This window comes from Alosa pseudoharengus, unplaced genomic scaffold (genome assembly GCF_046254945.1).
Source record: "Alosa pseudoharengus isolate Yale_2024_CS ecotype anadromous, Long Island Sound unplaced genomic scaffold, YU_APseudo_1.1 YU_APseudo_1.1_scf_18, whole genome shotgun sequence".
NCBI classification, from domain to species: Eukaryota; Metazoa; Chordata; class Actinopteri; order Clupeiformes; family Clupeidae; genus Alosa; species Alosa pseudoharengus.
In genome coordinates, this window is record NW_027468650.1 from 7,063,897 (window position 1) to 7,080,023 (window position 16,127).

The window sequence follows — 16,127 nt, forward strand, 5'->3', positions numbered from 1 at the left end:
TTGAACTTAACTGAAACCAGAGACATTTCCATTTCCATTATCAAAATGTGCAGTTGTATGTTCTCTAGCTGCCTGACCACAATCTGTGCTAAACACAGAAATGCATGAGTGATTCTGGGTAGAGGTGTCTCTGATAAAGCACACATTTTAGCTGAGTGTGCTTGTGTGTGTGTGTGGGGGGGGAGTGACTGGCTCCAGAATGCAGTGTGTACACTGTGTGCTTGTACAACAGCAATAACATTTTGTAGGCTCTGACTGCATACAGGGTGTGAGTGTGTGTGTGTGTTCAGAGAGACACCAAACTTATCTTGAGAGCATTTCATTAGGAACTTCTAATACTTCCTTAAATCTCATGATGAAAAACAAAAGTAGTGTGGTCACGCTCTAAGTGAGCCATGTGGTTTTCATTAAAAGGCGACAAGCCCTTTACAACAACCTCCCTCTAAACTAAATCTCTATGCCCATAAATGTGATTCTCTCAAAGCACCTGTAACACAAATGATGTCATGTCCTATGCCACTCTGGAAGTTGTTAGGCAGACATTAGGGCAAACAGATCTCAACACACACACACGGCCGGCCCTCCCCCTCCACAAGAATACAGAAAGGGTAGGGGACAGACAAAGGACCAAATAAAACTTTCAAATATGTCCTCAGAGGCGACCAAAAGCAGGGGATTTGACAATTTATATTAAAGGCACAATAATAAGCCCAAGTACCAGATGCTGGAATCATTAACAAGTGCAGTTCAAGGGACTCATAAAAACAAACTCATTCAACCAGAGGTTAAGTCTAACACCAGTTCTCCACTGGGAGAGGATGTGACTGAAACTGGCAGATTTCCAGCTCTGTAATAAAAAAACAACAACAAAAAAACAGTGTTTAGTTATATTTAAATAAGCTACAATTGCACAGTTGCTATAGACCATTTGGCCTGGGCAAAGGTCTGCACATAAGTGCCACACTAGTGGCGCTCAGGCCACACTTATGCATTCATTCCAACACCTTTCACATGTCACCATTTCATTCTTTACTTCTTACATAGAACCAGCAGTCATCAAAAACTTTTCATTTCAGGCAGTATTAATGACTACTTTGGACAACGAGTCATTTCAGTGCATAAAACTGAACTATAAACAAACTTCTATCTGTAATAAGTATTTATGGGGTGGTGTGTGTCGTTTATATTTACTGGACATTTAGAATCCTTAGGTAACAAGTGCACAAGATCAGGAAGTTCCAAGTTCCCCTCGTAATTAATCAATTCAATAATACATTATTCATGCATTTGAATAGAAATAAAACAAATCTTATTGATTTCTCTTTCGTATCAGCACTTGAAACTGCTACATTCGAGCAATCCCCGCTTAATATAACATAACATCATGGTGTTTAAAGGAACTTGCGAAGAGGGATGGGTGGAGAGGATTTAAAAAGGGTGGGGGTTCGTCAAACACAGCTGTACTTGTTCAATCAAACTTACAGAGTGTACGTGCCCCGGTCCGCCACCCTCCCTTAGCAGCAGTTTACATCCTTTATCTTCACTGTTTTTCATTCCTTCGGTAGGGAAGTGGCAAGTGGCTACACTTACAATTAAGGAACCACGCCTTTCGCCTGGTGCTCTCTCAGTGGGCTATAACTGTATCTATTACAGTTTATTCTCCAGAGCTCCGGCTTGGACAGCTTTCTCTAACTCCTGGGCACCGTTCTCTCGGGAGAAGTTACCATACACTTTTTCTTCATTATTTAATTATCGCGAGAGCCTTCGACCCCGAGGGTGTACAAACAAAGTCTTCACTGACCACTACCTCGGTGCCGAACGAGGGACAAACACGCACTGTGGCTTAGTCCTCTTACACTCCGACTTCTGTCCGGGAGGCATACGAGTCAGTAAGAGCGACGATGGAGTACCCCCGGAGGCTTCTCTTAATCTGGTTATTTGTTCATTCATTTTATAACGTCCATGGTTTGAACACGAATCAAGCATCTATTCCTAAAGGTAAGGACCTATTTCAAATGCGCTCACTCACCTCTTCACACCATAATATTTGTTTATAGTTTCACCAATGATTATTCCAATAATTGATGGAATGATTAGTTGTTGTTCGAGTTGGTAGATTAATGTTAAGCCTGTTGGAAAAATCTGGAATGTTGTAAAATGCTTAAGTAGACTACCAACTGTGACTGTTCTAAAGCAAAATAACTTTTTACTAGGCTATGGCTATCATTATTGTAAATTGGTTGATATCGACTTAAGTGTTTGGATGCGTCACAGAAGTTCACTTTGCGCGACAATACACTTGAGTCTGAGAACATAGGCTACGAGTTCACTCTCAAAGTGTGTGGGAAAATGAGACGTCTTACTGCCTCTGCGAACTGGAACACGGTGATGTCAAAATTACACGGTTGCGTTATAGTCTCATGCTCCTGACTACCAAGGAAAATTTCGCACAATTCACAGATTATTTAACCTCTGCTTTGAATTTCTCATCTAAGTGTATATAAAGCAAGCATGCCAGGTACAGTAGATCTTCGACTAATCGGTGCGCAGAAAACAAATAATTTGCACTGAACTTCGCATCATCTCGAGGCTCTAAAATCTGTTAATCAACTGAAGCATAACTTTAAGAGGAATAGGCCTGGTATTTGGTTTTACACTGCTGTGTGACGTACAAACAACTTTTGGGTGTGAACATAAAACTTCAATACACATTATTATCCATTTATAAGACGTAGGCTGGTCATACTTAAATTGCATCCTTTATTTTTCATTTTATTAGCATGCCAGAAATACAACTGGGTTGCAGAATAATGAGTTTCAAGGCATTTTTATTTCCGAATATTCAGATGTTATTAGTCTGTTATTCTGTTGCGTTGATACAAACGAATTAAAACAAAATGCTCAGATATGTCCTTGAACTACATTAAGGAAGGGTTGTTGGTAATATGTTACAGTATGTATAAGTAAATGTAAGTTTTATAGAAAATCCAGAGATTAGCAGAATCTGATAGCAGTGGTGAAGTGTGAACCAAGTCCAGCTGTTTCTCTTTCAGCTGGTCACTGTTATATATGTTTAGAGATACGTGAAAATCCTATTTGAATGTTAAAAGGGGGTTAGAACTTTACAGCCCTTGTTTGAATAATCCTAACCTAACTAAAGTGGCAAGTGTCACTAAAATTGCTTTCTCATTAACTCTCAAAATCATTTAAGTAGACCACAGCCTATGTAACGTTTGTGCCAGAAGCTGAGTGAAACCATATGGGCCCTATAGGTCTGCTTTCCAGGATCAGGCATTTTCTTGTGTAACATGCTAAAGAGCACAATCAGTAGGCTATGTGTTCCCTTGAAACAGTGGGGTGAATGCAGTGCTTAGAATGGAGGGTTGTATGACAAAAAAGCTCACCCTGTATGTTCAGCTTCAGAGGGCTCTGTGACATATCAAGCCAAATTCCTCTGGTCCCAAGGGCCACACACCTCAAGAGTCCCTATGAGCGTACTCGCACTGGGCATGGTTCACTTGTACTTTGCCAGACTACGGTTCTCCCCCGTTCTTGGTCCGCACTCACAAGGCATACTATCAAACTTTACCCAGGCATGGTTGAGCTGCTGTGCTCTAGAATCTTTGCATGCATCTAGGCGTGTGTTTCATTACCATCATAAGCCCAACCGTACCGTGCCAAGAGTCCACCAGAACGATCACACTGGTCAAACGAACCGGAGTTTGGCGACCAAACGTCCTCAGGTACGGTATGGATGGCATAGTGTGACTGCGCCCTGTGACAGTTGTGTCGATGGTAGGCCTACTCTTAAGAACCCCACACATAGGTGTGCCGACATGAGTGTGGCACAGTTGGCTTTCGATGTTGAATGACATTAGATTCCATTGTTTTCATTACAAGCCCGCACACCACAGCCGAACCCTTCCACCACCGTCATGTAAATTACGATTCAGTTTTATTTTTGCGAGAGCCACTGAATAAAATCTATTATTTATTTAGTGCTTGACAGTTACAAATATTGGTGCTGGTGTATGTGGACAGGTAGCAGAAAGTGTCGGCATCTATGTGCCCAGGTCTTCATTGTTGCTCTCACTATCATGATTACATCAACACATTGAAAGAAAGAAAGAAACCTGGTTGATGCACCATATTTTGAACAGTGCCTCTCTGAGGTTTTGTGTATATCAACAGTAGATGTAGATGGCCATACAGTGTCCTTTTTGCCAGCTGGCTGCATGCAGTCTTTAGTCTAACTTTTTTTTAATCGGGATGCACAGACCAGAAACTCTGAAAGACCATAAAGTTCATATGCTGTATTGTCTCACCTCTTTGATTTGCAAGCACCAACCATCTTAGCTATGACTTAATGAGCTTTTTGAACACCTTCTGGGTTATATAACTAGATAGTTTGAAATTTCTGGCGTTAATTGTGAATAACACATTGCTCATCATCCATGTATACTGTATGTTACATCATGGTTAAATGTCATCATTCATCGTGTGTTGAAAGCGCAGTCTGTATTTGCTAGTAACATCGAATGCTACCCAGCTCTTAGTGGTGCAAGACACTGCAATCAGACCTCACAAAATGTGCAGATTTGCTCTTTCCTGTTACATTTATGTTTGGCAGTCAGCGGTCTCCAGCAAACATAAATCCAACCATATGCTGGCCGGATTTGATAAAAAAGTTGACAAGTTATTAGCACTACCTTACTTTTACTTAAGAAATATAATTACTGTACCTGGGGGGTCACTATTTGCTATTTGCAGAGTTGATTGGATCACAGTAGACCTGACACATTTATACTGTTCAGCAGTGTGTCATATTCTGTAAGAATTTGAATTTATTGCAGCATGGACCTTTTGGTCACTGTTCTCCTATGCAACATTTCTATGCTTTGCCATAATAATTGTCTCATCTATTATGTGATTCCCCACTTTAGTTTGATTTCCTTATCATGATCTTTTAAGTATCAGTGGAATGCTGACTACACCCAGATTGCTTTAAGGCTGATCAGAACCCAGAGATCTCAGTAGAATGCTCTGTCTCTCACACACTCATACATGGCCGGAAGTCCCAAACATTATTTGCCAACACAGCAGGCCTTAAAGCAGCATGCCACAGCAGTTTAAAAGGTGATTGTTTTTGATGGCCAAAGAACATGGTGTGACTGTGTGTGTGTGTGTTTGTGTGTGTGTGTGTGTGTGTATGGTGTGTGTGTGTGTGTGTGTGTGTGTGTGTGGTGTGTGTGTGTGTGTGTGTGTGTGTGTGTGTGTGTGTGTGCGTATGCGCGCTTCTACTTTTGTTAATCCATGGTAATTATGCCATAGTCATTAGCAAAGACCGCTGTGAGACTGCATCTGGTTGATACTACCGGTCTATGTGGAAGGCATTTTACTGGCACTGGCGAATTACATCATGACAGCTCTTAAAACTGGCCAGCACTGCTGGTGTGTTATAGGGAAGGTTTAAATAACCATCCTGTAGCTAGGCTGCCGAAGAATCTGGAACTTGTCTCCTCACAAATGCTTGTGGCCAACTGGACTGAGAGGCCTTGCCCTCCCTTCGAGGTCTGGATACTCCCTTATGCTCACACACACACTCTCTCTCTCCCTCTCTCTCTTCTCTCTCTCTCTCTCTCTCTCTCTCTCTCACACACACACACACACACACACAATACATATGCAATTCCTTAGCCCTGGGCCACCAATGGTCTGGGCAGTCTTCTCTGGATATGAATTACTGTGCTATAGGTTTTGACCACAGGCTGACATTCATATGACAATAAATTGTATGTCTATGGGAGAGCAGCGATGGATTATAAGCTTTTCATCCGTGCTAACAATCCGGCTTGGCTGGCCAAACCTGTAATTGGTCCTCTGGAGCTGGCTGGCATATCACCATGCCCTTCATGAAATGACCCACTTCCTGTAAACACATGTGATAGGCTATGGTCCTGTTTTCCTGTTTTGTTTTTGTGTTTTCCTTAAACCGCGGAGTGTTTGTAAGTGGCATGGTAACGAGCTGATTTGGGTTTGTGCATATTCTCTTTTTCAAGTTTGGGAACACAGTTGAAGTGGCAAGTTTGAGTTTGTGGCATTCTATGGCAGTAATGTATATTTTTTTCTATTCTCCTCTCATTTCACTGCTTTCTTTCTTTCTTTCTTTCTGCTTTTCTTTCTTTCTTTCTTTTTTCATATCTGTCTGTACAACTATCTGTGTGATGAAAATAAACAAACAACTCTTCAGTTGTAATTTACCACATGCTTTCATTCTGCCCGTGTTCAGTAGAACAACAAATGCTACATCTTATTCTTTGAGTGCATGGTCCCTAAGGCAACAACAGATTAATGAGCCAGCCAGCAACCTTCAGTCTGATGTCTTTGTTACATACAGATGCCAGAAGCTATTTTCCTGGTTCAAATTATCATTGCTTTATAACAGAAATGTTCAATTAGACCAATTAGACAACATCATTTTTTAACTGTTGTAGTACTTATGCCAATATGGGAGTATTGGTAGAGGCATGAAGCAATTTTGCAACTTATTCATGAAGCTGTTTGCTAAATTAAGCCCTCTCTCTCTACTGACTGAAATGAGGTCGCCCTGTATTAGCCTGAATGTCTACAGACAAAGTTTTATGTTTATAAATAGTTTTTGGAGCCATATTGATCCTGTTGCATATTTAGAAAATGTAAGAGTTTTCTGTGGCACACGTCATGTCTCCATAGGCTCGTCATGCTCTAGGGCACTGTGTGAGGGGAGAAGGGAAGGCTCTCTAGCACTCATGATGTATGTTAGCCATTCCTCAAACACTCCATGCCGGGCACTATGGCAACAGACCAGCCTGTCTGCCGCAGGAAGTGACCACAATAATTGCTATCATTACCTCTCTGAATGGGTGTGTGACATCACCCAATTGCCCGTACACTTTCTCGATTTAACCCTGTTGATTGTTTTTCCACTATGGGAAAAGTAAATAGAAGGACACACGGGAGTGTGCTAACCCAAGTCCTGCTTTTGCGGAGAGAGAGAGACTCGTAAGTTACAGCCTGGGCAGATGCCGATGATGTCATGCAGTACTCCGAGGTTGAGGTTTCTATGGTTGCGATGCAGACATGCAATCTGAGGCCCAGGGCCCTGCTGCGGATGTGCAACAAGCGGCCCTGGATCAGACAGGAGCTCTGTCTGTGTGTGTGTGTGTGTGTGTGTGTGTGTGTGTGTGTGTGTGAGTGTGTGTGTGTGTGTTTTACCCATCATGGGGAGCACTGTGGGCCACGAGAAACGGAATTCTATTTTTTGCTGCCGACAGCTGAAATAATGTCTGACTAACGATTGCCATCCTGCCATCTGTTTTGTCCGCTCCCAGGTTAGTCCAAGACGTCAAGTGAGGCCTTTTAGTGTAGGCAGGAACTAGGCCACTAGGAAGCTCACCTACCTTGGTAGGAGATTGGGGTGTTTGTTACGTGAGAAGGAATGTCTGTGCCCATGTCTACTTTCCAGGCTCACAGGTACTGTGGCTGTCATTCGTGTGCCAGTGCTGCCTTGTGGTCACATTAAAATTCTTCCCGTTTTGAGGCTGTGAGGTTGCAAGGTTGTTTGCCTCTCGTTGTAATAGTAGGGTGAGCTCCAGTCTGGCATCTTTTTTGTCGGGGGCCGGGGTGAGCAAAGAGAGTTGTCGGTTGGTGTTCAGCATACATGCCCATATAAAGGGAAAGGAACTGCGGGTATGTTGTTAAGGTGCTTTCCAGGCCTGTCCTGTTCTCTTTCCAAAGCTGTGACACAAAATGGGAATAAATGCTGCTCAGCCATTGACGCAGGTCTGAAAGTGGTCAGATTTTCTCCCTATTCGCTCACTGTAGGGAACCTAGCCATTCTTGGTGTGTTTGTATGTCTGAGTGAGATTCTTACATCGTGGTCGAAAACAGAATAATTCGACTAGCCATATAAACCTGCAGTGGTGTCCTAATGAGCCTAATTATCATTGTCGGATTTCATTTATGAAAAGAATTTCACTTCTTTATGGCAAGTTCCATGCCAGACAGAGGTGGGTGTTTATTTATAACACTTTATGACCTGGTCCCAGAGCGTGCTCTCTGGTCCCTCTGATGAACGGGCTAAAGGGAAGCCCAGTCGGCTTTGGACGGATTGGTGAGAGGCATTCTCCAACAAACAGCTCTCTGTGCCAGAGTTGATCTCATGCCATACCAGGCTTTACAGGGCTGATTTATGAGACCACCATCAGTATAATAGTGCTAGTAAGTTGCATCTATATAGAAGTCATCCCCTTTCCCCGGCTCCCACTGTGCCTTCTTATTTCATTTTGAATTATAACTCTTGGTGGTTGCAAGGACTGGCTCTAATACATGGGTTGCTTTACTCTCTGACACACCGATGAAATTTCAGAAAAGCAACACAAACACATTATAAATCTGACACAGGTCTTGTTAGAGACTGACAGCGGCTGAGTCCCATGATGAATGGCAACAGGTGGAACATAAATTTTACTCTCACATGTTGATCCTAATCCCACCCCCAACTGACACCCCACCCCCCCCCCCCCAAACCTTCCCCTCCATATCCTGCTCAGAGCAATATCATTTGTGAAGTAGACCTAAAAAGAAATTCACCTGCCACCTGGCACAGATGTGCTCTTGGCTGACTGTGTCCGTGTCAGTGCTCTCTGAAGAATGGAACACGCCGATTTGGCCATCTGCACTCCGAGGACAGAAGCAAGGAAGACGGAGCAGAAACTTGAGCAGACTCTTTCTCGAGAATCATTCTGGGTTTGCCAAGGTGCCCTGAGCCAAGACATAACAGACGTGAGAGACAAAACATGTACTGTTGGCCTGCCCGGTAATTCTGATGGGGAGCGGGGGAACAGGGGACTGTACTTTTATCACTTTCAGTAGGACAGAAAGCAGAAGTTACCCATGAGTCATAGTATGCATAGCATAGTCTTTCTCCCTGAAGATTTACTGTAACTGCGTCTGAGAATTCCTTTGGACTTTGGAGCTGTTGGCAGGAGGATGTCAAGCACTCTTCCTTGTCTGTTTGCACTAACAAGACACTCATTCTTCAAAATTGTAGCTGTACAAAGTTTTGTCTCTCACTATCCCTTTTTGATGTTTTAAATGATACATATAACAACTGTTAATGCTTGAATGTGAACCTGATCATTTTCAATAATGCTGAGGGTCACAATTTGTGACTCTAATGACACTTTGTTATGTACTGGGTCTTTGTTTTTTGATGTCTGAAGACGTCTGGTGAGTGCATTTTCTAACATAGCATTTTCTAAGCCGTAAAATACTTCTAGAACTGCCTGTGGACTCAATCAACACATGGACAATGTACGGCTATAATATGGAGGCTTATAAACACGCCGCTGCAATAGAAACAGTAATGGACTCACATATGGAGCATGGGAAAATCATCATATATCACAGACCACATGAGAGAGTGCATTAATATTTAATTAGAGGAAAAGCGCTTAGAAATTACGATTCACTTTTCTGGCTTAGTTAGTTTATTATATGCAGCATATGATTTATTTGTGTCTTTCCATCCGAAATTGTGACTTATTCCTGTTCTCTTGTTTTATGCCTCGGAGGTTGGCAGAAAACTCTGACCCAGAAAACAATAGAATACAAAACAAATTATGATTTTATCCTTCTGGGGATGCTTCTGTGTTGCCAGTCTCCAAGAAACTATGGAATAAAGTCACACTGCGGTTCACAGATCACCATTAAATACAGGCCTGGTGGAGAGAGGGGAAGCAATTGGAGTAAAAATGAATTCAGCTGTAGACGACCTGGCAACCAAATGTGGCATTTTTCTCCTTAACATTTTGAAAGCGGATTTATTGTTGAAATAGAAAAAAAAAATGGTTTAAAGGGTGGAGCTGAGCCCCTGTTACTGTACACCCTGGAACAGTGGCCCTGTACTGCCAGACACTCTGTGTTTAGAACATGTTCTTTTACCTGTGTCTTAGACCCTACAAAATCTTCAAAATCTACAAAAGCAAATGCCCTTCTTAGCCTGAAATGATGTTGAAATTCAATTTCAGAAAAAAAAAAAACTAAACAGTGTGTCTGCTTTGAATCAGCCAGGCTGCAGTGTGTGCTGAGAAGTGCCTAGTGGTTTTGTTTGTTTACGATAGGCAAAGAGGCAACAAAGGGTCGGGTCACGGAGAGGTCAGGAGTAATTTGTCCTCTTATTTCACGAGCCGTGTGGACAACATTTGTCTCCAGGGGCTCTCATAGACTTTCTGCCCGACACAGTGGAATGGCTTACTTTGCATTCCTTGAATTCCTGATGTGGAGGAGGTGGTACAATTGTGCAGTTCCTTGCAAGGCAATGAGACGCAACCCTTCTCAGCTGCACTGACTAATGGCTGGCAAGCCGAAAGCCTGGCTCTGGCAAAAAGAAGAAGAAGACAAACTATGTAGGGAGCCATGTAACCTTTCAGCTTTCTGTGGTCTTCTTCAATCCAGCCTGTCAAAACTAATAACGGAAAGATGCCTCTGATGGCTTAACCGAGGATACAGTATGCAACATAGGGATGGGTAGACATATCATATCCACAGCTCAAGAAGGCATCCTAACCGTAGCGTATGTTGAGGCAATAAGACAACAGTGATGAGGCAATCAAAAAGCTACTGTATAACCAAATGTTTTAGATTTAGAACATTGAGCAAAAATACTGTTTTGAAAAGCCTAAAGCTTTTTCATTGTTTTTCTGTCAGTATGGAACACATGAAAGTACTTTAGTCTGATCTTTGAAAGTAACAAAAAGAAGCTGCTTAAAAGAAATATGAGAGGTGTGCAAATGTGGAAATCATTATTAACATCATTAACAAAAATGACAATGTTTAGACAGTATTAATATCAATTAATCTCCTCTTCAAAACAGAATAACCTTTTTCCAAATTTAGGTTGCAATAATTTGACATCAGATTGTAAGAAAGGATTATTTTGTAACAAAACTAGATCAGTATTCAGCTCTAATGTCGCTCCGACAGGAAATGATCCTGAGCAGTTTTGGAGAAATGAACAGAGTGAGTTTAAATTCCATGTTTCCTTCCAGCGGCCTCATATTCATTACGGCAACAGAATTCCAGACTGAAAAAGTGTCTGCCTCAGGCAAGATTTATGAAACTTCCACTGACATAATGTAGTCGAGGGGTTCCAGTGTATAAGCATGTTTGAGGGAAGGCGGCTGTAGCATGAGCTCTGTGATAATACTATGGCACTGTAACGGCCCCCTTATGTTTTACTCAACACAGCTGCTCCACGGTGAGGGTTACAAACGAGCTCCACAGATGTCAGTTAAGCCCCCCTCCTTACACGCACACACACACACACACACACACACACACACACACACACACACACACAAATAGACTTCTTTCTTTACTGCTCTTCCACTACTTTCACTGCCTGTTGTTGGTTCTATCCTCTCTGATGGCACTACGCCCAAATAAAGGGTGGTAGGGGTGGGGGTGGAGGTGATGGGTGGGTGGGGGTTTATTTGTGAGCTCATTATGGGATCACACCCAAACAGTCACGTCTCAGTGTTCTCCTGGCCCTGGTTAAGCGCTCAGCAGGTATGACTCGAGCCTTTCCCGTCCAGATTCGCGCTAACTCATGGTCGGCTGCCATCCCAGTGGCCTGGTTACAGGTCTAGACGGAGTCTTAATACACCTCATAATAGAATCATGGCAGAAAAGCAGACCGGCGTGAGCGAATGGCAGAGCAATGCAGACAGGCGGTGGGGGTCGACCTTCGGGGTGGAAATGAGAGGCAAAGGCTCGTTTCTTTCGGAGTATCCCACTGGACCTTGAGTCACGAACTCCCTGTGTCTGGCTTCGCTCAAATCAGTTCCCCCGTTGGACACCTCCCCCACTCCACAGCTCTGTTCTCTATGCTCCTTGATAAAGTATTCCAACAGCCTTGGCTTCACCTCCCTCTTTTAGAAAATTACGACTCCAGTATTAAAATCCCTCGACACTTTATAACACATGATAGCACAAGTTAATGATGCCAGTGATCTTTCTTATTCAATCTGTGTGGCAATAATTTACCAATGAATTATTAATTGTTAATGAACAATTATTATTTATCAATTATAAATACTAAAAAATCAACAACCTGTCTCATTTCTACGGTCAGCTTATGTGGAATTTCACTCTGCATAACACAGATATTTCTTCCTAGAAATCTGGCAGAAATGGAAGAATCCCTGCCAGAGCTGAATAAATCAGTTGTCACGTTGACCAGATAAGCAGTTGTACTAGGTGTCAGCCGTCCACCTCTTGTTTTGAGAAAGCCCCGAGCAGTGTGAATCGGTAATGTTAGAGTCTGCATTCAATTGTGACGCTTTCCTTATCACCGCTGGATTATTTATTATCTCCCCCTGTGGCGTAGCTGCGCCATGACACGCCGTCATGCTTTATGACTCCACAGCTCTCAGAAATGGCCCAGGATTAGGCCGGGATATCCGTTACCCCCTCCCCCCAACCCCATGCCTGCTGAAGTGATTTATTGTTGCTGAGAGTGAAATCACAGTTTCCTGTTAGTGATCAAAGGAGGGAACACACAAAATATGGCAAAAACGGCAAAAATATATAAAGAGTATTACGGCTTCCCTTTTAGTTTTCCACCCACTTTGTTTTTTTAATGAGTGTTCCTGGAAGTCTCTGGAAGACATAGTAGTGTGATGGTTGCGTCATGAGAAATCATCCTGCTTTTTCCACTGGTCATACTTGAGTCTGAAGTTTTTTTTCCACTGTGAAAGAATAGAGAAAATAGAGACAGTATACTTACTTTACTGTACACAGTATACTATTGGAAGAAAAGCAGCACAGTAAAGCAGTTTATGATACTACTAGTACGGCTATGTCTTTTCTTCATGTTTCTTCCTCTCGCACTGCAGAGCTTTTCTCCGCCACCTTCATCCCTCTACCCTTCTGAAAAACACTCCAAAGACGCTCCACACTGGATAGTGTTACCTGTGATGTATGGTGTACACAACCCCCAGCTCCCAATCGCCACTTTGCTGTTTTCTTAAGATTTCTCTGGGACTGTTCCCCAGTCGGTTCTTAAGGATGATTTACGATTGGCCAGACTAGGTCCAGATCACGTCCTTGGCCCTTGGATTTGTTTTCTCATGAGGCTGTGCTGCCCACTTCCCTTTGGGCTTCCGTGTTCTCCAAATCCTAGCGGAAATGTTGCGGAAACCTGAGATATTCCTTTATGTTGAGATGCTCTTGTGCAGTGGAGACCAGTTTGTGACGTGTTTACATAGGTCTGAGGTTCGGTTGTGGTCTGGTTTGGAGTAACTGTATACCCTCTACTTCAGGAGCAAAAAAATAACAGCCTATATACATTTTGGTGAAGTGTCTCTTGGAAATGGAGCCAGGAGTTTGGTTAGAGCATTTTTCTGGTTTCTTGTACTCAAGAGTATGATCTAGTATCCATTTATGCCTTTGGTTAGGCCTGTTGTATGCTTCACAGGGAGCCTGGAGAAACTTGACAGGCTTTGGATGTGTTTATTCATGACTTGTCTTTTTTTCTCTCTGTGTCTCTTGTATGTCTGCAGACAAATTGCTTGTACTCACTGTTGCTACACAAGAAACCGATGGCTTTCGTCGCTTCATGCAGTCCGCAAACTATTTCAACTATACAGTGAAGGTAAGACAAGCTCATATTCTGGCTCCTACATGAAACGCCCCCAATACACTCATTAGTCCTAAGATAACCTCCCAATTTCCAGCAATCAGTTCTATCATCAAGGGAGAATGTTAAACGAATCCATATGCAGTGTGTTAGCCTTATATGAACTCCCCTTCACACTGTGCCCCAGTCTTGGTGTTTTTGATGATGGCGAAAGGAGATGCACCTTGAGCCCAAAGGATTTGACCGGCAGCGCTCTCTGTGTTGTTACAGGTGCTGGGCATGGGAGAGGACTGGAGAGGCGGAGACGTGGGCAGGTCTATCGGCGGCGGGCAGAAAGTCAGACTACTGAAGGAGGCCATGGAGAGCCTAGCCGACCAAGAGGACCTGGTGGTCTTGACCGTGGACAGGTACGGAATGTGGAGGTGTCGTGATCAGGAAATGAGACCCAGCCAGGGCTGAAGCGAGAGCAGGCGGCGCCTGCTGCAGTCATTTGTTTAAGCTTGCTTTCTTCAGACTAACACACATCTGCCAGTGTTTATAGGCTGTTCACAGCAGCCATACTGTATTCCATGGGGTGCTGCTAATTAAGAATGAGAAGGTTCAGAAGGGCAGTAGTACATTTTTTGCTCCATTTTCACTTTTTATAGAAACCAGATGCCCCTATTATATATCGTTCTGCCATGACAGAAATGGTTATATATTAGGATACCTTTTCACTGGAACTGCTTCACTGACACAGGAAGTGAAAAAAAATCCACTTCTACCACACATTTTTGGTGTGGACTTTTTATTGCCATTTATAAAAGGTCATTGGGATTACAAAAGCATCAATTTAAGCTCCTGTTATATTTGTGTGAGCACAAGAGCGCATGTTTTTGCGTGTTAGTGCTTAGGTGCCAGCCAAACTAAAATAAGAGATCCAAAGCATTTTTTACAGATGTAATGCAGTGATAGCTATGGGCTCTTGTAAATGATTGCCTCCGCCCAAACATTAGTGTTTAGGTCAATTTACTTAATCAGGCATAATGAAGGCTCTTTCAGTAATATCCCGTAGTTATATACCATGCGAAATTGCAGGACGTCCACGTATAATGAGAGTCTGAAGTGAGACGACTCCCATTTCTGCCACTGCAATCCAGAAAACGGAGCATAACCGTCAATTATAACGATCTGAGTGTGAAACAGTTGAAATTCAACACAACAGTGCTCTTTTACCTGCTGCACAAGCTGCTTTTTGTTGATGATAGAAAGTGATAAATGATGCCCTCCCATACACAAGTTCTTATTATAGGACCAACCATGAAGCCAGTAATTACACGTTAAGGTAAATGAAAGGTGAAGGCGTGCTGCTTTATTTATGGTTACTTTAAGAAGGCTCCCAGATCAGAGCTCAGTTTATATTGATAACAAACTGAACGCATATGAATTGTGGCTTCTTCTGTAAGTTCAGCAAGTCACTTAAACATCAAAGTGAAAATTCACTCCGGTGCCCTCTATCCTCCTTTCAGCTCTCAGGGAGGAAAGCTGTGGAGAGATTTCTTTCTCGCTACAGATAATTGGCACCCACCACTACAGTGCTTCACCACTGGCTTTTCCATTGACTTTAATAGGCTTATTCTGGGGATGGGACTTTGTTTCATGCCAACGACAGAGGAGTATCAACATGTCTACTGACTTCATATGCTCTCCAGATGTCCTCTCCTCACCTGGATTGGGGCTGATGAGTCTACCGGTAGCCCTGACACTGAGGAATATTGATGGTGCTTGTAATGTCTGCCCTTAAGACCTGCACAGTGAACACCTCCACCCTCCCTCCAGGTTATGCCTGTGTTTCTGTTGATACAGAAGCTCAGGCTGAACGTATGGAGAGATTTGAGCTACAGCTCTATGTCATTTTGACACGTTCTTCACCATCTATCTTCAGCTGACATTAAGTAAACTGGTCTAAGGGACTGAGGGGTTCAGCATTCCTTTGCACTTGTGTAATAAGGGACTCTAGGGTTTTAAAGAGACAAAAGCAACCTGGATGTTCCCAGCAGAGGCCTATAATGATTAAGATGGCTCTAGCATGGAATGTATTTTTTTCTGACTCCCCCCTCCCCCTTTCTCCCTCTTTCTCTTTCTCTGTCTCTCTCTTTCTCACTCTCTCTTTCTCTCTCTCTCCCTCTCTCTCTTTCTCTCCGCAGCTATGATGTTATCTTTGCTGGCAGCCCCGAAGAGCTTCTGAGGAAGTTTCAGCAGGCCAATCATAAGGTTGTGTTTGCTGCCGAGGGCCTGATTTGGCCCGATAAGAAGCTCGTAGAGAAGTACCCTTCTGTTCGCAGTGGGAAGCGGTTCCTCAACTCTGGAGGTGGGTACAACTCAAACTCTGTCTGCTAGAGCATCATGGGAACTTGTGTTTGTTTCTTTAGAGGCCCCAGAATGTGTCGTGTGCCTCAAAATGTTT

The 16,127-nt window shown here is 43.0% G+C and overlaps 1 protein-coding gene across 2 annotated transcripts in view; it reads left to right on the plus strand.

Moving 5' to 3' along the window:
* The first annotated feature begins 1,556 nt into the window (after positions 1-1,556).
* plod2 (procollagen-lysine, 2-oxoglutarate 5-dioxygenase 2) overlaps positions 1,557-16,127 on the plus strand; it is a 34,948-nt gene continuing 20,377 nt past the window's right edge. The window contains exons 1-4 of one of the 2 annotated variants that reach the window (XM_076290167.1): positions 1,557-1,998; positions 13,605-13,696; positions 13,952-14,088; positions 15,868-16,031. In XM_076290167.1, the coding sequence (XP_076146282.1) occupies positions 1,902-1,998; positions 13,605-13,696; positions 13,952-14,088; positions 15,868-16,031 (490 nt within the window). In that variant the 5' untranslated portion in view covers positions 1,557-1,901. The remainder of the gene's footprint in view (positions 1,999-13,604; positions 13,697-13,951; positions 14,089-15,867; positions 16,032-16,127) is intronic. The other variant, XM_076290166.1, reaches the window with a different exon arrangement.